Source organism: Myotis lucifugus, unplaced genomic scaffold, assembly GCF_000147115.1.
Source record: "Myotis lucifugus unplaced genomic scaffold, Myoluc2.0 scaffold_69, whole genome shotgun sequence".
Classification (NCBI taxonomy): Eukaryota; Metazoa; Chordata; class Mammalia; order Chiroptera; family Vespertilionidae; genus Myotis; species Myotis lucifugus.
In genome coordinates this window covers 418,759-443,372 of record NW_005871117.1, presented here as the reverse complement: position 1 = coordinate 443,372, position 24,614 = coordinate 418,759, and the positions used below count along the sequence as shown (strand labels likewise).

Sequence of the window (24,614 nt, the reverse complement as noted above, 5' to 3'; positions counted from 1 at the left end):
TATTCCATAGTAGTGGGATCACAGGGTCAAAATGGGAGTTTCCATTTCCATTTTTTTGAGGAACCCTCCAATACTGCCTTCTATAGTGGCTGCACCAGTCTGCATTCCCACCAGCAGTGCACAAGTGTTCCTTTTTCTCCACATCCTCTCCAGCACTTGTCGTTTGTTGATTTGTTGATGATGGCCATTCTGACAGGTGTGAGATGGTACCTCATTGTTGTTTTGATTTGCATCTCTCGGATGGTTAGTGACTTTGAGCATGTTTTCATATGTCTCTTGGCTTTCTGAATGTCCTCTTTTGAAAGGTGTCTATTTAGATCCTTTGCCCATTTTTTGATTGGATTGTTTATCTTCTTTTTGTTAAGTTGTATGAGTTCCCTATAAATTTTGGAGATTAAGCCCTTATCAGATATGACGTTGGCAAATATGTTTTCCCAAGAGGTGGGTTTTCTTGTTGTTTTGTTGATGGTTTCTTTTGCTGTGCAGAAGCTTTTTATTTTGATGTAGTCCCATTTGTTCAGTTTCTCTTTAGTTTCAACTGCCCTAGGAGCTGTATCAGTGAAGAAATTGTTTTGGCATAAGTCTGAGATTTTGTTGCCTTTGTATTCTTCTAGAATTTTTATGGTTTCCTGTCGTACATTTAAGTCCTTTATCCATTTTGAGTTTATTCTTGTGTATGGTGTAAGTTGGTGGTCTAGTTTCATTTTCTTGCATATATCTGTCCAATTTTCCCAACACCATTTATTGAAGAGACTATAAGATGGTGAGTTTTATGTCAATTAACAAGAGAAAAGACTCACTGGGAAACGCCATGGAGTGGTCAGGTTTTCAGGCTCTCGGGCCAGGCTGTCCGGGCTCAGCTCCTGGCTCACACCCTGCACTGTAGGAGCTCAGGCAAATTACTTAGCCTCTCTGCACCTCAGTTTTCCTATCTGTAGGTTGGGGTAATAATTGAGCCAACCTCACCTGAGCGCTATTAAATTTGATCACATGTAGGGGGGACTTTGGTTGACTGTTTCAGAAACTCCCACCGTCCCCCTTCCTTGCAGACCCTGTTTTTCATATGGGGTCTTTAAGGTTCTGAGGGCCCTGACCAGACCCTCTGGCCTTGGTCTGTCCAATCAGATTCTCAGGGCCTGTGTAAGGCATGCTCCAACAAAGGTGCTTTACTTCCTGCCTCGGAACTGCGGCAGCACCTGGGAACTCAGGCGAAGCAGCCTCGGAACGATGCCACCTGTGAGACAGAAAGAAACTGCGTCCTAGAGACATCACTGAGCCACTGGGTTAAGTCTCACCTGACGTCACCCACCGTTTCAATTACATGAGCCAATGAAGCCCTTTCATGTTCAAGCCCGTCAATGTCACCAGCAATTCCCACTACTTACCATCAAAAGCATCACAACTGAATCAGCTACGTAGTCTCTCCTGACACATCCCGAGTTCTCAAAGTGGGAGCTACTGAGATTTTTTCCAAACTTCTCCGAGGCTCTCCACCGAGGTCAATGTTCAGCCAGATGTCCAGAGATGAGCACTATTACCTTATAACCTTATAACCCAATTCCATGCGCCTGCAATGGGAAGCCACAGGCAACTTCATAGAGGGCCCTGAAACCAGTGCACACAGCAGCACTGCTGGGTGATTTACTGTGTGCTCAGACAAGACGAGGGAGGCCGAGGAAAGCGTGTAAGAGAAGAAAAGGGCTCTGTGATTTATAATCCAACAGAGGAGTTTGTAATCTAATCTGCAAGCCACACCCAAGGTTCACAAAACAGGAAAGCAGAGATTTGCCTCGTTACATGATTTAAGCAATTCAACAGCAAAAGCTGAAAGGGTTCAAGGAAGAAAAAGATGGAGTTTGAGTGGCTTTCTGGTTTCCCTTGGCTCCCTGTGTTCCCACAGGGCCTGTCCAGACCCGAATACCCTTCCTCCGAGACTGGGCAGGGAAAGCAGACCAGAACCCAGCACCAGGCCTCTGTCCCACAAACCCCAAACATAACACACATTCTGTGTGCGCGGCCAGAGACCCAGACCCGTTCTGGGACCTGCACACAAAGCTGGCTAAAGTACTGGAGGCCAGTCCATTTCTCCTCCCCCAACTTCTTTTCTTCTCCCTTCTTTTCCTCACAATGCAGCAGGAATGTGATTCCTGAAACAATTATTCTGGGGGGGGGGGGGGTCTCCAATCCAGAGAAAGCAAAATGTAAATGATGCAAAGAGAGATCAAGATGCGTGAATATTCATTTTTTTCCCTTGTGATGGGAACCAGATTTGCGTAGAGTTCACTGAGCTCCATTTCCTCTGAATTCCTCCCAGCACTCACAGTTGGTATATCCCATCCTTCGGCCAGATGCACATCACAGCGTGGACTCTTGCCTCCAAGAGCTGGCGGTTACACAGGTGCATACGTAGGTAGCAATTCACTAACCCATACACTGAAGATCTGTGCATGCCCTGGATGTATGTAGACCTCAATGTAAAAAATGAAAGTGAAAACATTTGCAGGTTCCTTCTCCTCTGTCCTTCAAGGCCTGTTTCAAATTGAACATTCTTGACCTTGCACTCTTCAGCACCACCCCCTCTCCTTTCCTCCCAGGCATCTCAGACACACTCCTGGCCCCAAAACAAAACAATGAAGGTAAAGAGACCCACTGAAGCCATTGGCTCCCAGGAAGACAAAGCTGGCTCCCCCCCCCCACCCGGCCCCACCCTGCAGAGAGGCATACAATAGGTGCTTGTATAGTGTTAATTGTGAGAGTAAGTTACAAATGGTCTGGAACTCTTGACCACACAATAGGGTTGTGCCTCCCACCTCTTGGGGGGCCTCTGTGACCCAGGGGTGATTACTCAACCTCTCTGAGTCTTAGCTCCTGCAGGGCACCCAGTCACAGCACAGGGTTTAAAACCCCCCAGAAGCCCCCTAAACCCTGGTTGACTGGAGCTAACGGGCCCCACCCCCAGGTGCTCTGTGCCTCTCCGATACACTCTGCACCCCGTTCAAGAACTCAAAGCCATCTGGCCACAAAAATAACACTTCTGTCTAAAATCAGACCCAGTGGGGGTAACAAGTCAAGTAAGACGGTTATGGATGCCTTTGGGCCCACTGAGTTTGGCTACCAGAGGGCCGTCCTCAGAGGAGGCAGTTCAGGCTGCAGGTGGCTCACGAGGCAACAAAAGTGTGCACCGCGGGTTAATGAGCAGCAAACAGATGCCGGGTTCATTCCCACGTGCAGCAACAACTACACGCGCTCTGTTCTCTGTCAGGATGTTTGCGTCCGGGCTAAAATTGCCTCCTCCGTCCAATTTGCAGCAATTCGGCTCAGCACAGTACGACCAGGAACTTGGCTCCTCTCAGGACAACTGGGGGCTGGCCTGACAAAGGCCCCTTCACTCCGGGACTGAAGGAAGGACATGGGGTGAGTGGGGAAGAAAAGGACTGTCATTTCATCAGACAGAGGGGGAGACTGTCTGCAGGTGGGAAGCGGCCGTCCGACACGCAGAGCAGACAAAGTACTCTTTCTCCTGGGGAAGCTGGGCTTGAGAGGCTTCCGCACCCAGGCCAAGCCGCTGGGAGACGGATGGGGAGAGGCTACCTTCTCAGGCCCACCCCTGGCACCCTCACCCTGCCACTGCCCAAGCCTGGGCCCCCGTGAAGGCAGCCTGACAGGCCAGTCTCACCCGCAGACAAGACAGAGATTCAGTGCCCAAGACATAAACCAGTGTGGCCTATTAGCTCATCAGCAAGCATTGTTGAATGTCCATTTGTCCATTCACGTGCCCCGTGTCTACCAAGTGCCCACCTTGGGCCACTCCACAGGCTTGGCTGCGGGGATGCAGAGGTAAATGAAGCCCACAGCCCAGAGCGTGCCGACTCCTGAAGGATCCACAGTCAGGAGCTTACAATCTAGCACGAGAGCTGGGCAACGCAGAGCAAGGTGGGACCCTCCGGAGCTTGTCCCCGCCCACTTAGCATAGCGCTTGGGGTAAGGTGAGCCCACAGTGGACTTGGATACATCTGCTTCCGTTAAGGGGCGTCATTCCACTGGACTCAACAGTGAAAACGACGGCCGCTGCCTATTGAGTGCCTCTCGCGTGCGAGCTAGAGCTTTTGCTCTGATCTGCGTCCTACAGGCAAGGGAGGCTGAGGCTTGGGGAGGACAGACAACTGGCCCCAGACCACACAGCCCATCAGTGGAGGAGGCAAGAGCTGAGCCCAGGTCCTTGTGCCCCAAGTGCCATGCCCCTCTCCCCTCACCACCCAAGCAGAGGAAGGAGCACCCATGCCCCCCCTCACCCAGCCCAAGTCACCCGTGGGCTCCCCCAAGGAAAAGCACCACATGACCGGTGACCCAGGGATCCTCTTCACAGCCTGGCACGGTGTGTGACAAGTTGCCAGTGAGCAAAATATTTGTTTAACCAAAGGAATGTGGCAAAATAAACTCAAGGTAAGAGGAGGTGGGAGGTGGGAAAGAAAGACGGCCCAGAATCTTCCCGGAAGGGTCAGTGAACACAGATGTTTTTGTTGCCTCAGAACATGTAATCCCCAGGAGAGGAACAAGTCTGAGCACCAACAGCAGATGTTATGTCCACCGGGGAGTAGGCACCGGGCCTGCCTCCGTGTGCACGGGCTCCTAAACAGGGAAACCTCAAGTATGAGATAAGCCCCCCAGGTGGGCAGCCTGAGGTTTTCGAAGGCCCTTCTTCTGGCCCTTACAGCCCAAGAGGTACCCTGGCCCTTTCACAGCTCAGCAGCCCCTGCGGGCATGCTCAGGACAGAAGGCTGGCCAGGACAGGGACAGACGGGCCACCAGACTCCAACGCCTCTTCACAGGCCCTCGGCCTTCTGGGAGAAGCACTCTCCAAACCCTCCATCCCTTTCTACCTCTTTTGTTCCTTCTGCCATTGTCTCCATCTGCCTGAGGCTGTGGAGGGTGGGCGGGGCAGGGCAGAACATTCAGGAGCAAAATCCAAGTTCTTACAAAAACAGGAGCCGTAATCCCTCATCCAACCTCATCTTTCTGATGGGCAGACAGAGGCCCTTCAGAATTAACCGTTGGAAAGTGAAGTCGCTGATACTCCAAAAGTCTTCCTTTCCCTCCCCTCCCCTCTGTTTCTTCCCATCCTCCTCCTTCTACAGGGGAAGGAGAGGGAGCATTTCTGACCCCACTTTTCTCTTAACCCTAAGCTCTGCCTCCCTATGTCGTGTCCCACGGAAAAATCACCACCTCCGTGTGGACACGTCTTGGTGCCCCTGGCTCCAGGCTGCCTCCTCCTCGTCCCAGTGGCCTTCTCGCCGTGGCTACGGAGGGAGGAGAGGGGTCCAAAACAAGTCAGCCTCGCCCGTCATAGCAGGCGCAATCTATTGAGCGCCTAAGAGGTTCTGAGTGCTCATAGAGATCCTCGCAAGAACCATACAAGGCAGCTATTTTTAGAGTTCACATTTCCCCCATGAAGAAAGTGAGCTTGGCGAAGTGAAGAGGATTGTCCAGAGCCACCGAGCGAGTGCCAGATGGAGCTGGGATTCAGGCCCGCCTTTGTCCAACTCTAAGCTCAGCTATAAAGTTCACAAGCCTGGATTTAAGAGACCAAAGCCAGCATTCAAATGACTGCTGCCCCTCTGCGGTGGGGCAGGGGCGGGGAATCACACGTCTGCTCCAGCGCGGCAAAAACTCAAAGCATTTCTGGAACTTTCTTTGGAAATCATCAACAAATTTACACCTTGCCCAGAATTCAGATTCAATGCATCATAATCACATATTTGGGAGACCAGAAATACCTTCCCCTCATTGGCTTTCTCTCTTATTCATTACAGTGGCCTGGAAACCACCTCGGGAAGTTTCCTAAAAGCCAACTAACTTGCAAAATGCTGAGATGTCACTCCAGGAACATTCAGGAGAACACACCGATGCCATCACAGGCCTGTTCCCAGGAGACCCTCCCTTTCCAAGCAAGGATGCAACACTCAGCCTGTCTGTCAGGCCTGCACTTGTTCCCAGCATTCTGTGATGCTGGGCACGGAAGTGCGTTGGCAGAAATAAACATAAAAAGGTCCCCGTCCTCTTGGGCCCTTGACATAGGGACTGTACTTCAGGCAATTCTGCAGAGGACCTCGACTGCCCCAAGCACCACAGATGCAAAAATGACCAGCATACAGTCTCACGCTGCAGGAACGCTGCAGGCCAGCAGGGGGCAGGCATCCCAGCCACCCTTCCGGAAGTTGGGTGGACTAGAGCAGCAGTGCCAACCGGTGGTCCATGAGGTCAAAAGGTTGGCGACCGCTGGACTAGAGTGAAGAGTTAGGGAAGGTCGAGTGGCCACCTTGAAGGTGGCTGTCCATGTTAAGAAGAGTCATGGTCTATGGTCCATGTTAGAGAAAGAGTCAGTCACCCAAAGGTGACCAAATTGAAATCATAACAAACGCTCCAATAGCACTCATTACGTATCAGGTGCTACTCTCAGCAATGACACCTATTATCCTCCCAACAACTCCGTGAAGTGGTTCCTATTATTAGCCTCACTTTCCAGGTGAGTAAACTGAGGCACGTGGAGGTTAGGCAACTTGGCAAAAGTCTAAAGGGCTGCAAGTCGCAGAACTATGGTTTGAGCCCAAGTAGTCTGGCTCCAGAGGGCATGCTCTTGGTAACTACACTGAACTAAGGAGAGATGATGCTCATTTGGACATGTAGGTTCTGGTCCACTGGGTCTTAGAAAAGCAGCCACATTACTCAGGTTCTTACTCACGTTCGCTCCCCTGTTATCTCAGCAGTGAACTCTTGAACTCGCTCTGCTAACACATGTTATCTGAACTGGGTAGGATGGGCTAAACTGGCATCTCCAAGGCTGAAGCACTTCACCACAGGGAGGAAGACCAGCCTCTGCCATCCCTCCCCCTTACGCTCTTAATGTCCTAGGCACAGCCACTCCAGGGAATGTTCAAAGCAGGAGAGCTGGACATGCAGTGGTCAGAAGTCACATAAAGCTGAGGGGCAGCCGAGCTTCCATCCTGAGGAGCCCCTGTGAATCCGCCACCCCGTATTACCGTGTGGAGGAGAAAGGACTGTCACGTGGCCACAGCCGAGATGCCCTTTTCTCTTTGGAATGTGGAGAGGGGAGGCAATGAAGCTCCTTGGCCCCCTTCTTCCTAAAGGCATTAAAGAAGCAGAGTCAAGCCGAAGGCAGGGACAAGAAAGGGGAGATTGAACGAAGCCCAGAGCAGCACAGGAAGCGGCTCAGAGTCAGCATCTGGAGCCAGAAAATCCTGGGTTCGAAGGAGCTCTGCCACTTATTAACCAATGCCCCTTGGGCAAGCTCCCATAACCACTGTAAACCTCAGTCCTCAGTTTCAGCTCATCTATAAAACAGAGATAACAGTAGTAATACCTACAACATAGGCTTTTTGAGATAATTAAGTGAGAAGCCATGGAGAGTGCGTCACACTGCATGGGACAGCTAGCAGTACCCCGTAAGCATCCAGTGTTGCTATGGGGTCATGGTCATCATTAGCTATAGCAGAGCCCGCTGTGGATGACAGAAGCCCTTTCCCTAGTATTCCCCCAGCATGGCAATCCAGACCCCTTTCTGAAGTCTGGGTGTTCTCCAAATCCATTCCCTACTCCTCCTGGGTGCACTACATTTCCCAGGATCCCTTGCAGCTAAGGTACCATGTGACTGAGTTTGGGTCACTGGACTGGGTGGGCAGAAGTGATGTGAATGACTTCCAGGACTACTCCCACGAAACCACACCCCATGGTCCTTCCTTCTCATTCCCATTGTGTCAGCTGGATGCTGAGGATTCAACAGAGACCTGCAGGGCCCCCTAGAAGATGGCAGATCCAGAGGTGTAAGGAGACAAGGTCCCTGACTGACTGCATGAGCAGTCTCTCCACGTGGCACCTCATCCTCCAGGGCCCCTCCATGTGGCCTGGATGTCTCAGCGTGGTCAGACTTCTTAGATATGGTGGCTGGCTTCTCAAAAGCCAATGTTCCAAGAGACCAAGAGGGAAGCTGCAAGGGTCCTTCTACATACTCTCAGAAATCACAGCATCCTTCCCACCACATTCCATTGGTTATGAGCAAGTCACAGAGCTAGCCCTGACTCAAAGAGGGGACAACCTAGAAGCATGAACACCAGGCATTGTGTTCACTGATTCTTTGAACACTAAGAATCATTACTATTATTGGCCACATTATTATTGATCCCCTTACTACCCAGTCTCCAGGACCCCCCTGGAGGAGGCAAATGAGATCAAAGGAGGAAAATGACTGACCCTACCCACAGGAGCATCAGATGGATGGTGCTCACATGGGCAGAGAGGACAAAGAGAGCGGGAGGATCAGGAGAGAGCAGACCTGACTCAGGTGGATGGAAAACACCTGTGGCTCAGGCCCGGGCACCCTGCAGTGATGACCAGGCAGCTCCGCAGTAAAACCAGCTCCTGACGGTGCTAGGTCAGCACTGGGACTACGCGACAGTCCAGTGCACCAGGGCCTGGGAAGGGGCAGTGGATTGTGGACCTGTTTACTCTGGCTCGACCTCCTCACCCAGAACCAGCAGGCACCATGACCAGCAGAAAGGCCAGTTATGCAACCGCCCTCGCAGCAGGCTGCCAGCCTCAGAGACCCGGCCTGGCTGCCAGGCCTGGTGGAGCGACTGCTGTGGCCTGGGCTCGGACTGCCATTTTCCATACAGGCGCAGGATGCTCTGCTGACAAACACCTGGGGACAGCGGGCGCCATGGGAGCGAGCTAAAAATAGCACAACTGGCAACGGAGAGGCCTTTTCTAAATCCTCGGGGACCTGTTTTTGCTCATCCATGGGCCTTAAGAGGCACACGGGTTGGTACCTGAGCATTCTCTCTTCTCAAAGAACAAGTGTGGGGGCCTGGGAGGCCTCCTCCTCCAGGTCAGCAGCTGTGCAGTGGTCAGAAGTCACAGAAACAGCCTGTCCTAGGGCTGGGGCCACCTTCACACCCCCATGTCCACTGCAGGCTCTCTAGCCACCCCCTGTCTGACCAATTCTCAGTGTTTTCCAACTTTTCTGAATCTCAAGTGACTGATGTTTCTCTTACTGTTGGGCCTCTCACTGTTTAATTTCTCAGTGAATGTATTATACCAGCCCAGCCAGATGCCTAGAAGAACCATGTGCGTGGACGTGCGGGCTGTGCACTGCACAACTCCAGGGCATCCTTGGTGACCACAATGTGAACGGTACCCCTGCAATCACACAATGTGGTGGCAGGCGTTGCCAGGGAAGAAACAATGTTTTACACAACCCCAAGCCCTCAGAAGAGGACAATCATGCAAACAAGGACTCCTGGACTGACCAGCTCATTTCTTGCCTCCAAACATTCCACACGTGAGGTTCAGCAGGCGCAAGGCCCCCATGCCCAAAGGTCTAGAAAGAAATCCATATTGTGATACAATAATGCATTTCCAGGCCGTGGAGGTGGGGAAGGGCAAGGATCGATCTTCCTGAGGCAAGGGAAGATTCATGGCCACTGAATGAGTTCCCTCCACCTTCTGCGGAGTGTGCAGATTAAATTCTTTGCCCCACCGACATCCGAAATGCACTTTATTTATAACAGATCAGGGAATTCAAATATGTTTATTTGCTTTTCATAGAATTCCCATGCTTTCAATCACACAGTTTCAGAGTTTGAGATATAAGCAAATGGCATGTGGACATAATTCTGCATCAAGATGGTTAGGGTCACAGCCTAATGGCAAGACTGCTGGAGATGTCAAACATCTCCCATCCTCCAGATCTCCTGCATGTGCACGTGCGCATTCTCTCTCTCTCTCTCTCTCTCTCTCTCTCTCTCTCTCTCTCTTCCCCCCCCCTCAAATTTCTAAAAATATGTTTGAATTCTGCATACTACTCCTCATACCTTCCATGTATGTGTTAATATTAAAAATCGTGTTTTTTATCAAGGAAGACCGACAGTCAGAAAAATGCCCCAATATGTACTCCATGCCTCACATATCCCTTGGTGCAGGAACATGGGTACATAGCTCATAAAGCACAACTGGATTATCTGATGTGAATGCCATCGCAGCCCTGGAGATGTACCGTGAGCAACCTGCACGGCTGCACACAGCACACTGCCTATCAGGTAGAAAAGGTAATTCCCATTTTCCAGCAAAGGAAAGCCAGACTTAGAGAGACTAAAAGGACTAGGTAACCTTTAAGGTTTGTTTCTATCCTGATAGAACAGAATTCTCTGAACTAGTCAGAGGGATCTCACATCTCATCTGGGGATGGTGCTTGAGTCTCAACACCGTGACTCCTCTTTTCGGTCCTATCTGTGGCCTGAGCTTCTCTCACTGTGTGCAGGGCTGAGCTGAGCAGAGCCAACCTGCCGCTGCAGGAGGTATAATTCTAGGCACACAGTGCAGGGGTTAGATGTGTGGGCTCCACTGTCGCCTGCCAGGATTGAATCCCGCCTCTGCCCCTCATTAGTGTGTGAGCCTGGGCAAGTTATTCAACCTCTCCATGCCTCAGTTTCCTAATCTGTAAAGTGAGGATGATAATATTTATCATGGGGCTCTTGTGGGGATTAAATAAGATAACACAAATAAAGAACTTAGAAACTACCAGATACACAGTAAGCACTCAATGCTTGCTATATAAAACTTTTTTAATAATTTTATTCTCTATGCCTCAGTTTTCTAATCTGTAAAATGGGGATTATAAACGTGTTTGCTCCATAGGATTGTTCTTGAGGTTTAAGTCTATATATATAAAACCCTAATATGCAAATAGACCAAACAGCAGAACAACCGAACAGGCTATGTCGTGCACTGACCACGAGGGAGTGCGTGTGGACCATGGCGGGCATCAGCCACGGCAGGATGGTGGAGCAGGTGAGCGGGGATGCCAGACCAAGGGGGGTTGTCAGTCCTTATCATCAGAGCGAGCCTCTGGTGGTTACTGAAAATTCTTTGCTCCCGCACGCGACAGCCCCGCCCAGTGCTCGCACCCACTGCTGGCACCAGCCCCAATCACTCCACACCATCAGCGGGTGCAAGCGGGGTCCGGCGCCTTCCGTGTGTGGGAACTGCGGCGGTGGAAGCTGGGCTGCCAGCAGAAAGGGGACTGGGGGCCGCAGCGGGAGGGGCCAGGCGGGGGCACGGAGGATGGGCCGAGACCCGCCCCTGTGCCCACCACAGCCTAGCAGCCCACAGTTCCTTTCAAGGTGCACGAATTTGTGCACTGGGGCCCTAGTAACATAAGAAAAACATAAGGAGTTTTAACACAATGCTTGATGCTTGATGCATAACAACTATTCAAAAAATAATTTTTTTCCAAAGAAAAAACTCTAGTCCACATAGAAAGACTTACTAAAACAAAACACCACTAAGTGTGGAGACCAATGTGATGCCTGAGGAGGAAGAGGGAAAGGCTAAGAAGAAATGTTTGAGAACCAAGTGCTGTTTCCTACAGCAGGTGACAGAGAGGATATATTAGCGATGAGAGCTCTCTTTCACTTCCTTCTCTCTGAGGTCAGGAAGCACAGAGGAGCAGAGTGAGCAGGCGCTGGTGAGCTGGGGAGGAGAGAACAGGCACGCCTCACTCGCCAGTTTCTCTTTCCACCATTAAAACCGTTTCAAAGCCCTGCCTGGCACTTAAATAGCATCATCCCTAGAGATAGCTGTTTCAGTTTCATTACAGACTGTGTTCATAGCATACAAATAGAAGCCTTCATGATTTTATTAGTTTCCATGCAACTCAGGAGAGATTTGCATGATAACATTTCAGCTCCTGATTTAAAGAAGGGGCCAATTAAAAATAGCGTGCTCGCACTGCCTGTCACTGGGAAATGAAGAGGTTGCCCGAGTTTTCAAATGCTCTGTCATACATATCTGGTTCATGGCCATAAATCACGTATTCAGCACTTGTAGGATATGTTTGCCTCCTACCCCCCCACCCCACCTCCCCCACTCCTGGAAGAGTTAAACTATAAGACAGAAAAAGCTAAGGGAGTAATTTTGTCTGGGGTTCCTCAAGTCCTACAGAATCACCAATTCACTCAATAATACCCAAAGCTACCTGGTACCCTGTGGCTCTGGGAAGTGTTCGTGTAAGGTATCTGTGACAGGTTAAAATTTAATACATGGCCCAGGAGCATAATCTAATTGATGGTATGTAACCTAAGAGACTATTCAGTAAGTTCTGCCATACTAGCAACTGATGAGTTGCGGGAGGGGGGGACCAAGGGGGGGTTCAGAAGTGATTGGATATGGGAGGATCACCCCCTTCGGACACTCCCCTTGGCCACAGAAGCTGCAGTTATCTGGGCCCCCCTTCTGGCAGCTGGAATGCTCCGTGGAACGGGGCTGAGATGAACATTCTTGTTCTGGGGTTGCTTCTGAGGCAGGTTAAGAAAAGCATCAAAGTTAAGTTGATTTGCATGACATTCTCTTTAATTACATGTTTCTTTTTATGCCCAACCTCAACACAGCCAGGCCTATCACAGTCTGACCTATAATTGAAGACCTTTTTAACTTTTCCTCCACATCAAAACTTAAAATTTAAACCTCAATAGTAGTGTGGCTATATCCTTAGAAGTAACAACATAGTCACAAAAGCCTGCTTCTGAGACCTTTTTTAATGACAAGTTTGATGGCATTTCCGATGGGGTCTGTGTCCCCAGATTGTAATTCTTAAATATGCCATCTCATCAAAGGCAATACTGATGTTTTGGGTGCGTGTCCATCAAATGTCACTCTTGTGATTTCTAGAACTGCTCCCTGATCCCACTGCCCTGAGTAAGTTACTCCTGGCTTCTTTACCAGGTACAATGAGAGCATTGAAATCTGATTTAAGAAATGGCTGTGTACTGAAATCATTGAGTCGGAGAGCATGTTAACATATGAGAAAACTTGGGCCCAGAGACAGTGACCAGCCTAAGACGCCATAGCCGCGCACACATCAACATAAAAAACCAGTAGTCCCTTCACTTCCCCGTAAGAATAAACACCAGGAAACCAGAGTCTGTAGCAGAAAGAGGGCTGTTCTGTCTGCTCTTCTGCTCCCAGTGTGGATGCCATCGAAATCGAACCAGGCCCACCTGGCACTTCTCCTGGGACTACCAGTTACCAATGCTCAAAGGAAGGTTGGCAGCCACCTCACCAACAAAGGTGAGCACCGTGGTGGAAAATGTGTCTGGGAAGCAAATGTGCCCAAAGATAACGGGGGTCATCTCTAGGAGATGGGAATTGAAAAAAATTTTCCTTTTTAAAAAATTGTGGTAAAATAGACAAAATTGACCATCTTAACCATTTCTTAGTATACAGTTGAGTACACATCATTTTACATTCCCACTAACAGTGCACAGTGTGTGCAAACCTTCACGTCCTCGCCAACACTTATTATTTCTGAGTTTTTACACAGTAGTCATACTAGTGGGTGTGAGGTGTCCTTTTTTTCCAGCATATTTGCATTGTTATGCATAACTTTTTCATTTTGCAAAACTGATATTCTAACCCCATTAAACAACTCGCCATTCCCCAGCCCCTGGTAATCTGCAATCTACTTGCTGTCTCTATCAATGGTGACTACTCTCGGCACCTCATGTAAGTAGAACCGTACAGTAGCCGTCCCTTTGTGTCTGGCTTATTTCACTCAGCTTAACGTTTCCAAGGTTCATCCGTGCTGTCAATACGTCCTTCCTTTTTCACCCTAATACTCCACTGCATGTATATACCACATCCACCAGCGGGCACTTGGGTTGCTTCCACCTTTGGGCTGTTATGAATGATGCTGCTGTGCATGTAGGTGTACAAATATCTTCTTTTGGATCTGTGCCCAGAGAGGATCTGCTGGGTCATAATTCTATTTTTTTTTAATTTTTCGAGGAACCACCATCCTGTTTTCCACGGTGGCTGCATCACTTTACATCCCACCAGCAGTGCACAGGTGTCCAAGGCTCCCAGCCCCGCCACCACTTGCTGTTTTCCGGGTTGGATAGAGCAGGCACACTCGCGGGAGTGAGGTGTGAGGTGTCCTTTTCTTTCAGTGCCTCTGCACTGCCCGCAATTTCTATAAAGAATATACTGTGGCCCTAACTGGTTTGGCTCAGTGGATAGAGCGTGGGCCTGCAGACTGAAGGGTCCCAGGTTCAATTCCGGTCAAGGGCATGTACCTTGGTTGCGGGCACCTCCCCAGTAGGAGATGTGCAGGAGGCAGCTGATCAATGTTTCTCTCTCATGGATGTTTCTAACTCTATCCCTCTCCCTTCCTCTCTGTAAAAAATCAATAAAATAAATTTTTTTTAAAAGAATATACTGTGCATTTAGGGTGAAGGACAAAAGTGTAAAACGCAGAAATTATAAAAGAAATTTTATGGGAAAAATAGGGTTGCACATGAACTTAAGAAAAGGGTTTCTTTTTTAAAACTGGGCAAGCCCGTGACTTCTCTGTTGGGTTCAGCTGGAGACGCCATCCCATAACCTTCAAGAATCTTCCCACTGATCAGCTGTGCTGCCACAGTCAGTCCACTGGAGGAGTGGCCGTGACTCCTGGGCAACTCGGACAGCCCCTGTAAGCCCGGGAGGAAAGTGCTCCCAGTGTACAGAGAAGAAAAACCATGTGTGAAGCTGTTGCCAGCTAAAGTTGGTCATGAAAACCCCCAGCACCTGGATAAACCCCCTCCTTCTTCAGATCTTTCTGCCACACCTCAGAGCCCTGTCTCTGGTTCTCCATTTGATTACTGCCCCACGCCCACTTTCTCACCTGCCAGAGCCACAAACGTCCACTCCCCAAGTCACAAGTTCCATCAGCAACTTCTCACAAAGAGGAGCGAGATTCTCTTGTATAACAAGCCCACAGGGAAGATCCCGGGAAGCCTGGACCCTGGTGCCTGGGTCACAGGGCCACAGGCCCACAGAGCAATTAATCAGATGGGACTTCCCACTAGAAAAGCTAAAACCTTCCAAAACTGAAATCACTCTTTCCACTGGTCTTTCTATATCGCTTCACTCCTTGGGGGTAAGGTCGCTTGTCACCATTTATGTAGTAAGACAAAGAGACTAAAGCAAAATCCATCCGATTATCTATTTATCCAACCTCTAGCTTCCCTAAGAGAAGTCCTCATTTCCTACGTGTAAACACCTCCTGCACCCCTGCCCTCCCTCGCCTTCTCCTCCTGCGTGTTCTCTTTTCCACGCTGGCTTCTTCCTGCTCACACAACAGGGGAAATGGCAGCGCCAGCATCTGGAAGCCCAAGAGAAGAGAAAAGATGAGCAGTTGGGCAGGAATGATCTTCAATTCTAGGCGGCACCTACATTTAAATGACGCAAAAGAGGCTCAAGACTGTCTGTTCTCGCTCCTTTAGTTGGAGCTGACACACAGAAAGCAGAGCCCAACTCGGGCTTCTTATTAACAAAGGATCCACACTCTACATCTGGATTCTTGGCATGGCCCCAAAGCTACATCTGCTCTCGGCCAAGCCCAGCACTAAACTGTGCAGGAAGATAAACTTTGGAGACACAGGCACGCGCCATAATGAAGAGGCGACCTGATGGCCCAGGGGCAGCCAAAACCTCCACCCACAGCTTCTGCACAAGACCAGACAGATTTCAGAGGGCAAACCAACAGCCAGATTGGGCCATTTTCCCAAACTTTAAAGAATGGAGCAAAAGGACACCCCAAGAGAGAGAAAGTGTCCTGCACAGGAGCAATATAAATTAAGGGCATTGTATGTCTCAACAACAATGTTGCTGACACCTCAATACCGCCCACCTCTGGGTCTCCCTGGGCTGGATTTAGAATTTGAAGCCTATCGTCTACCAAGACTTGTTCCAAGGGTCCTGGAAATGAACCAAAACAAAGAGGGACTAATGCAAGGAGAAAGATCGTTCCATCATTCAAAGGGGCGGGGAATCCCCAATGGAATGGTGGCCTCAGGAGATGGTGGACACCCTCATCTCCTCTGGTGATGGGCAGAGGGCTCCCAGCGTGGCCCCGACACCAGGGTTCTGAGGCTTCCTGCGGGACTGGGGAGGAAGCAGGCCCAGGCCCAAAGCCCCCTTCCACCACTCTGACTTTGTAATCCCATGTGCTTCCAAACTTGCAAGATCAAGCCCCTACTTGTTGTCCACTAACCTCCAAACTCCAGCCCCTCTGATCCTGGACTTGGCAGAAACCACTAAGGAAGAAGGGAAAAGGAAGGAGAGAAGGAAGGAATATAGACTTTTCTGCTGAATACCTTGGAAATACCCAGAGTGCACGGGGATGTCGCCCCTGAGAAAACCTGGTAGGGGCAAGGAAACAGCATAAAGAACACCCCTGGCTGAGATGTTTTGAATAACTACGCCTTGGGCCATGGAAAGCATTAGTTACACAGGTAATGAGCTCTTCCAGGGAGATGGCTCGGAGGCCTGCTTCCCGATGTTAAGTAGACCCATTGTGGACCTGGCGTGCCGATTACATTTCCAAATTGGCAATTAGACATAATGTCCCAAAGACAATCACCTAATAATGCCAAACACAAAGCAAATTTCATCTTCAAGCTGCCATTCTTTGGAAGCTGCCCTTCCATCCCCTGCCTGACTCATGCACCTCGTGTACAACTGCTCGTCCTTGTCACCCACTGGTCAAGACAGACCAGGCAGCGTGGACAATTAAAATCCAATTAAAATCCAGGAGTGACTCAAACATCACTTGGTCACCAAATCAGCTCATCTCATTCACCCACAGTTTCTTCATAGCTTCTAACAAATTACACCCCCCCCAAAAAAATACAACAAAATGTGTTTGCACCTACTACATCCCCACCCAGCTCCCAACAAACATACGTGCTTGCATTTATATGACTCACTTCCCACCCTCAAGGGGTTTGAAGGAACTCAGAGATCAGACAGGTGCATCCCCCATGAGAAGATATCTGGGCTCTTTTCCTTCTGACCCTGTCAACTGGAAGTCAGAGCTGGGTCTTCTATCTCCCCTAGCACCTAACTCGGTATGCAGCACACACTTACTGTGCAATGAACGCAGACACAACAACCACGGTAACCATAGATCTGAGCACCGACTGTGTGCTGGGCATTACACTAAGCCAGTGATGGCGAACCTATGACACGCGTGTCAGAGGTGACACGCGAACTCATTTTTTTGGTTGATTTTTCTTTGTTAAATGGCATTTAAATATGTAAAATACATATCAAATATATAAATCTTTGTTTTATTATTGTTGCAAATATCAAGAAATTTCTATATGTGACACGGCACCAGAGTTAAGCTAGGGTTTTTCAAAATGCTGACACGCCGAGCTCAAAAGGTTCGCCATCACTGCCCTAAGCCCTTCTTCATCTGGGCTGCTGAAGGTGCTCGTGGGTCCAGTGTACTCCAGGTCCTCCCCTTGGACAATGGAACAGCATAAAGAGCACATCTCAAGGAAAAGTCCCTGAAAGAGTGAGCCGCGAAAGACCTTGCTGTGGTGAGAGGAGCTAGTTTCCATTTCATCAGCGAGATTCTGAGAGGTGCCACGGGAGGGCTGCCCAGCACAGGGCCACCCGGCTCTCCCCACTCAGCGACCAGGCCTCCAGCTCAGTCCTTTCCAGTTGGACCTCTGCTTAGGAAGGCCCACCCAGGTCCCGATGGAAAACCAGGCTGGCAGTATTGCTTTGCTCTGACTTCAAACACTCCAGAGGGAGCGGCCAGCAGCTGGCCTCCTGGAGCATCACCACAGCGCAGCCTTGGCTACACCACGAGCCTTTAATTTTGCAAGAAGGTGGTTTGGCTGGGCTGCCATCCTGGACTTCAGAAAGCCTCTCCCCTTGCAGCGTGCCCAGCTGGCAGGAGGGAGAGCCCACATGCTGGCCGCACACAGACCACACCCTGTACATCTACAGAACCCTGCTCTGGCCACCACAACCCTACCCCAAACCAGGAGCGCCAGCGGGTTCCCGGGGAGCAGGCGCCCGAACACTCAGCCTTCGCGGGAGGCGCCCAGGCTGAACCGCAGCACCTCAGAGAGGCTGAGCAGTTTTCTCAACCCGGCCGTCCAGCACAGTGACCCTTCCTCTTCTCATCCCTTCCCACTGCTGAGGAGTGGGGAATTTCCACACTTAAAAATAGGCCTGTCCTCAAGGAGGGGCTGCCAGGAGGCTGAGGCCTGGACCAGGCCCTCGCTACTCGCACTGTGGTCTGCACAGCGCGGCCCTGCCAGTGTCCTGTCAGAAATGCAGAATCTCGGGGCCCACTGTGGACTTTCTGAATCGGAACCTGTACTTTAATGGCTCCTCAGGTGACTCATGTGCATATTAAGATGTGAGAAGCCCCAGGATTAGACGGCTAGATGCTCTATCCAGCCCTTGGAGGTGGAGATCTGACACCCCAGTTGAATATTCCTTGAGCCTTCTATCCAGAATGCTAGCTCACCCTGCCTCTGGGGGGTGGGGCCTTTGAGTTTCCTTCTCCACGTGGCCAGGGCCGGATTCCAGCCACTCGGGAAGCATTTCAACAAAGGAGGCACACTTGCCCCCACCGCACACAGAATGGCTGTGTGATTTCAGAGGTCCCGCTCCAGACCCGATCTTGCCTGACCCCCACGCATGACTCCATGAAGACCAGTGTTCTCAGCTGGGCCCCGGGAGCTGTGGCATCACAACACAAATACAGTTTTTTCCATGGGACTCCACAGCCCCGGAGTCCCAGGAAGGTGGTGGTGGCTGCTGTGATTGGCAGGTTAGCATGGCCACTGCCTCTGTGAGCTGGGACATCCCTGCTGGCCACTTTGGGAAGGAGGTCCTGGCATTGCAATCCAATGCCGACCTGATTGCTTCAGCACCAGGCCTCTCTGCCCTGGTGAGGGGGTGAGGAGACCGGGAGAAAGCAGGAGAAACTGACAAAGCTGGCATTTACCCCTGCTACCAGGACCCAATGAATGTCCCCATTCTGGGAAGAAGACAGGGGTGAGACCCACTTGGCCTTGACCTAGGAATCCTTCCTCCCCCAGGCCAAATGCCAGGGCAGTTCTTCCTTTCCTCCGGATGCATGTGTGGGCAAGGGCCCTGGGCACTGGAAGCAGGGCCAGCCCATGGCTTACAGTCGCCGTGTCCTCCTAGGAAGTGCTATGAAATGGGGTTAAGGAGAGTACCTACCCCATAGGGCTGTGCTCTATTACAATCCCCAATTTGCAGATGAGGAAACTGAGGCACATAGTAGTAAAGTCCTTGCCCAAGGTCACAGGCTGACTCTCAGGTTTGCACAGCAGGCTCGACATCTAGCCGAGGCCTAAGTGAGCACAGTCAGGGGCAGCTTAACCAGTGTCTCTCCTGCAGGATTCCCCAGCCTGGGCTCTCCCAGGGGCACGCAGGTATGCCATGACTCTCCATTTCCTCACAAGGTAACTTCAAGGGCAAGTGCTCCACAGAACACACTTCGGAAAACGCTAAAACTGGTCCACGTAGAGAGCATCCTGGTTAAGACACTGTTACCGTATTGGGGGAGCAGGTCTGTGAGCTCCAGAATGGGGTTAACAGGGCTCTGAGCTGAATTCTTAAAGGGCTGGCTGCACCATTGCAAAACACACTGTGAGCTAGAAACTATACCCACAGTCTCTCAACTCCCCCCACTTCCTGACACTGAATCAGAGAGCAGGAAGGGACATGAGGAGCCAGAGTTCAAGGGATGGGGGACAGCTACACCTGCCCAACAAACCTTTCACTTCTGATGTGTCTACAGCTCCTGGAGCCCCATCCTGTCAATGCTCATGCAGGGACTTCCGCACCATGATGCACCAGCCATCCTGCCAGGCCTCGTCCACAGAGCCTGCCTTGGCTGCCCCTCCTCAATCTGCCAGCCCTGCAACAGCCAAATGCCCAACCTCAGGCTGAATTCAGGGTTTGAGACTCTTTCTGGCTAAAAAGTTCTATTTGTTGTAGTCTGTGTCCTACAGGGGCCAAAAGTTAAGGAATCAAGAGAAAATAAACTCACCACTCGGTGGAGCTACAGCAGGTCCCATTTACAGGCGTCCTGCTCACTGCCAGGCATTTGCTGAATGCTACCTGCCCATTATTGCCACTGCTTATAAGAATCCTACAAAGGAAGCATCATTATGCTCTTTTTACAGATGAAGAATCAAGGTTTGACATGGTTGCCAGACAAAGATGCCCTACTGATAGATGTGAGATCCAGGATTTGCACGTGAGTCTGACTATAGTCTCTACTCCAGTGTGTATTTCCATAAAGAGAGCCAGGCACAAGAAGCAAGAGCTGTCTGGATAAGAGAAGGTCAGCTGGAGTGGGACTGAGAACTTCTCCAAGGCCTAAGTGATCTCATCCAAGGAGCCTGTGAAGGTCGTCCGATGCAGCTGATCCCCAGGACGCGCAAGATGAGATACGAGGGCCAATGTGCATTGAGAATTCAGAGGCCCTGAAGCTCCAGTCCTGATTGGATGCATCAGGCCAGACCCTGGGTAATTACCAAGCCATAATGGGATCTGATATTTATATTAGTCAGGAGCCTGACAGAGAACACGTGTTGTTTTTTCAGACACAACCATGGAGACAATACCTCAATAATTCATTACATGCAGACCAGCCTCAATCAAGCCCAAACTTCTACAGGGGAACTGCTCTAGCTCAGGGCAGTAGGGAGGACGCCACATGAGGCCCCTCAGCAAACCAAAGCTCCCCAGGAAGTCGGCCTCAGCTTCCAGACCAATTGAAAGAAAAGGAGACTGTGTGCTGGACGAGGGGCAGGAGATGGAGAGAAAGGCACAGGGACGCTCCTAGGCTGAATTCCTAAAGGAATGGCTACACCATCGCAAAACACACTGAGCTAGAACTTTACCCAGTCTCTCAGCTCCTTCCACTTCCTGACACTGCATCAGAGAGCAGGAAGGGACATGAGAACACAGAATTCAAAGACCACGTTTTAAACACAAGAAAAGAGAGACCAGATAAGTTAAGTGACTTCTTCAAGGTCACGGCCTTCTTCAGGCTGCCGGCGCAGCTCCCTGTTCACTCCAGTTTGCTGCTGGATTGGACCTCAAAATGTCATGGCCCAGTCAAGAGAGAGCTCTGATGAAACGCAACAGAAAAAAAACCCAACAATGTGGCCAAGAACAGAAAAGGGCATAGCACTGAAATGACTGTGTCCAAGGTCCCAATAGGAGGGGAATGTGATTCATGTTCCTTTTTATTTCCTAAAAAGAAAAATCCACATACAATTCTTTTCAAAATAATAGAGTCACTCACCGTTTGGGATTCAGAGGCCAAAGGTACTACCGATGCACCCACAGTCCCAGGTTCCTTTGATCAAAAAGGATGGTGTGGTCCCAGAGGCCCAATGCCTGTGACTCCACAGCTCCCTGCCGCAACGTACCTCCAGGGGAATGTCTAATGCTAAAAAGACCAACCTTCCAGTGGACCCCCAGCTCCTGGCCAAACCATCTTGGGAATGAATGAAGGTGAGGGGGAACACCTGTGAGGACCAGCAGAACTCTGGGGAAAAGCTGCTCAGGTTTGCTTGAGAAACCCAGCAGTAAAGTAATTATTCCAAGTTCAAGCCAAATGCATTCTCTGTACTACCAAATACTTGGAAAGCAAAAAGAATGAAGGGCAAAAAAATTCACGACTGCAATGGACATCAAGGATAGAAAGAGTAGCTTACAAAAGGCCTAAGTTCTTACCACTTGGTTAAAGAGCTGGCTACACAAGGTTTAACTGAGCACATCAAGAGGCAGGTAGTAAGAGATTCTGGCCATGGTTTAAAACGAACTCTGATGGTCTCAAAAGCGCCCGGACCTTGTTCTACCTCGCCTCACATCTTCCCAACCAACTGCAAACATCTCTGATTTTTTTGTAGAAATTTCTAGTTATGTTAACTCAGAAGGTCTTAGAGCTACAAAATATAGCCTAATTATAGGGATTATTTTATTTTTCTAATGATCATTGCCAAAAATCTATTTTCTTGAGAAAACTGACAGAAGTTGTGCTTGGTCATCTCTCGGCAAAGAGATTCTTCATGTGAACGATATGATTAGCATTTCATCCCGGGCACTGCAGTGGCACTGATGTATACTAGTATATATCCTAGAGTTGAAAGGCGTTAGAGAGTGCTTAAAACCCCAGGACTTACAAAACACCCAAACTTACTTTGGTTCATTGAAAAACAAAGTTTTCATTATCATCAAGACTGCTCAGTCGCTTATGGATAAGAAGACTGTTAAAAAGTTCACCAAAATCACTCAGTCTACAAAACATTTTAGATGCACACAACCATAAGCTATCTTTCCCCTCAGGGCAGACACTGAAACTCAGCAAAGGAACGTACACTTCAGGGATGAAGACTCTTGTGGGGGGGGGGTAGGAGAGGAGAGTAAATGCATGGTTAAGAAGGTCTGTGAGTGAGCAGCGGTAAAGGGGAGAGCAACGCTAGGGACATGGTCTCAGGGTCTCATGGTTAGGGGTCTGCTTAATCTGGTGGCTGCTCTGGAAATTGGGAGGTTTTCCACCGTGACAAGTAAGGAGAAACCTCTTTCGCTGAGGCGGTGACTCCAAAGGAAACAGGCCAGCCCAGTACCTGGAGGCTCCCGGAGAAGTGGGAGAGGAAGAGAGTGAGGGCTTTAATTGTTCTCCCTTATTTCCAACACACCAGCATTTTCCAAAACACGAACGTGCTGCCACAAAACACAGCTGAGCTTCAGCACCCAACAGGATGTATAATTAATGAGGAGAGCGGGGTTCAGTTCACCCTGTGTCACCCGGAGCCCGTTTCCCTACCTCTTCCTGGAGGGACTAAGGAGCCTGCGACAAGTTGCTGTGCCCTGTGGAAGTCTGAGGGGCCCTCTCCGATGAACTTGCCCAGAAAAGGTGTGAACATTCCCAGGGGGATCTCCCTCTACCTTGCACTGCTCCCCTAACCCCCTCGGTCTCCCCTCCCCCTGAAAATGCTGGCCCTGGGAGGTCCCCCAGGATGGGAACTACTCAAACAGAAGGCAGCTGGGGTCACTTTTTTCCAGTTCTTTCTTTTATATTCTGCATATTTCACGCACCCCCCCCTTACCTCTACCACTGGGGGCGAGAGGGGCAGAGGTCAGTCTGTAGCGACCCACGCCACAGACCAGGCAGTGAGCCTAGCAACCGTACCAAAGCCAGTGAGCCTCGGTGCTGGTGGGCGTCTCTGTGCCAGGAATAGCCAAACCCCACATCCAGCCACCCCGGAAACGTCGGAGAGGAGGCTCCGCGTGAAACCGCGGCCTCCGCGGCTCCCAGGCGGACCTCCCACCCCAGCTCCACGGTGCTGGAGGCATTGCCAGGGACCTAAAGGAGGTGGCAGGGGGGCGAGAATACAGATGCCCCAGAAGCTGGGGTGGGGGTGGGGGGGTATGTTCCACGAGAATATCTAAGGGATGAAGAAGGAGGTGACATCAGATGTGTGACCTCGCCACACTCCTCAAGTGCCAACCTCCCTGAGTTACCTCCAAAACTGGGGTACATCTCCCCAACTTTTCTCGCCCACACCCAGGTTCCCCCACTTCCTCGGGCCCTGTTCCTCCCCAGGGATTCCCTAGTCCAAAGGGTTTTCTCCTTTGCCGAAAAGATCTTCCCTTTCTTCTGACTCCACGAACTCAACTCCCAACAGGTTTCTGAAGTGCGGGCTGCCGTGCTCCCCTCGCCCACCGCTAGGAGCCGGGCGGCGGCGGTGAGCCCTGGGGCACACGCACCCAGAGCCCCCGGCTTCCACGTTAGCTCTCCCTACCCCGCAGCACCGCGCTCGAGCGGCACGCGTCCCCCACCCCGGCCGCCGCCGCAAACAACCCCTCCAGTAAACAAGGGGACGGGACTGGGCGTCCGCGTCCCGGGGCGCACCGGCGGGGGGGCAGCTCCTCGCCTCCCGCGCGCCGCCCGCTGCCCCAATCCGAGGGCGCGGGGAGCGCGGAGGGCAGGGAAGGCGGCGAGGGGCAGGCGGGCTAGGATGGAGGGGACGCACGGCGCGGCGAGGATCGAGGAGGTGGGATGCTGGGGACGCCGAGGAGCGGCGGGGCTGGCGCAGGGGGCGGGCGCCCAGGGCGCGCCTTACCTTCGTCTTGCCCCCGCAGTGGCAGCAAACGGTCCACAGGTACTTGAGCGTCCGCCAGAGCAGGATGATGAAGAGGCCCCCGAAGAAAGTCACCATGGAGGAGGCCAGGAAAGCCCACCACATGCGCTGGCCCCGGCTGTCGCACGGCACCTCCATGGTCACCGGGATGATGAGCGCATCCATCTTGGGCTCGTGGACCGAGGACGAAGAAGAAGAGGAGGATGAAGAAGAGGAGGAAGAGGAGGAGGAGGAGGACGCGTCTAGGCTGAGATGGTTCGCGTGGATATTGCTACTCATTCTAAGACTGCTGCCTCCGCCGCCGCCGCCGTCGCCGCCGCCGCTGCTGCTGCCGCCGCCGCCGCCGCCACCATTTGCCATAGCTAGCAACGGGCAGCGGGCGCAGGGGCTCGGGGGAGCTCCACCCGCCGCCAGCGCCACCCCGAACACCCATCAACAGCCATATTGCTGCTCCTGCTGCCGCCGCCGCCGCCGCGGAGCGCGGGGAGGGGGGCGGGGAGGCGCCTGGGCTCGGGGCGCTGTGCGCGACCTGGCGGGGGTGCGCGGAGATATATACAGCCAGCCGCG

The 24,614-nt window shown here is 51.2% G+C and overlaps 1 protein-coding gene across 12 annotated transcripts in view; it reads right to left on the bottom strand.

The window, feature by feature from the left end:
- The window catches only part of KCNMA1 (potassium calcium-activated channel subfamily M alpha 1), a 674,818-nt gene extending 650,236 nt beyond the window's left edge, over window positions 1–24,582 (bottom strand). For 9 of the 12 annotated variants that reach the window (XR_002829657.1, XM_006090207.3, XM_006090192.3 and 6 more), the window contains exon 1: window positions 24,030–24,576. Coding sequence is in view for 11 of the 12 variants with exons in the window: in XM_006090207.3 (XP_006090269.1) it covers window positions 24,030–24,407 (378 nt within the window). In the remaining variant the exon portion in view is untranslated. Of the gene's footprint in view, window positions 1–24,029 lie in introns of all 12 variants that reach the window. The other 3 variants (XM_006090213.3, XM_006090214.3, XM_023755062.1) reach the window with 2 other exon arrangements.
- Window positions 24,583–24,614: the final 32 nt, after the last annotated feature.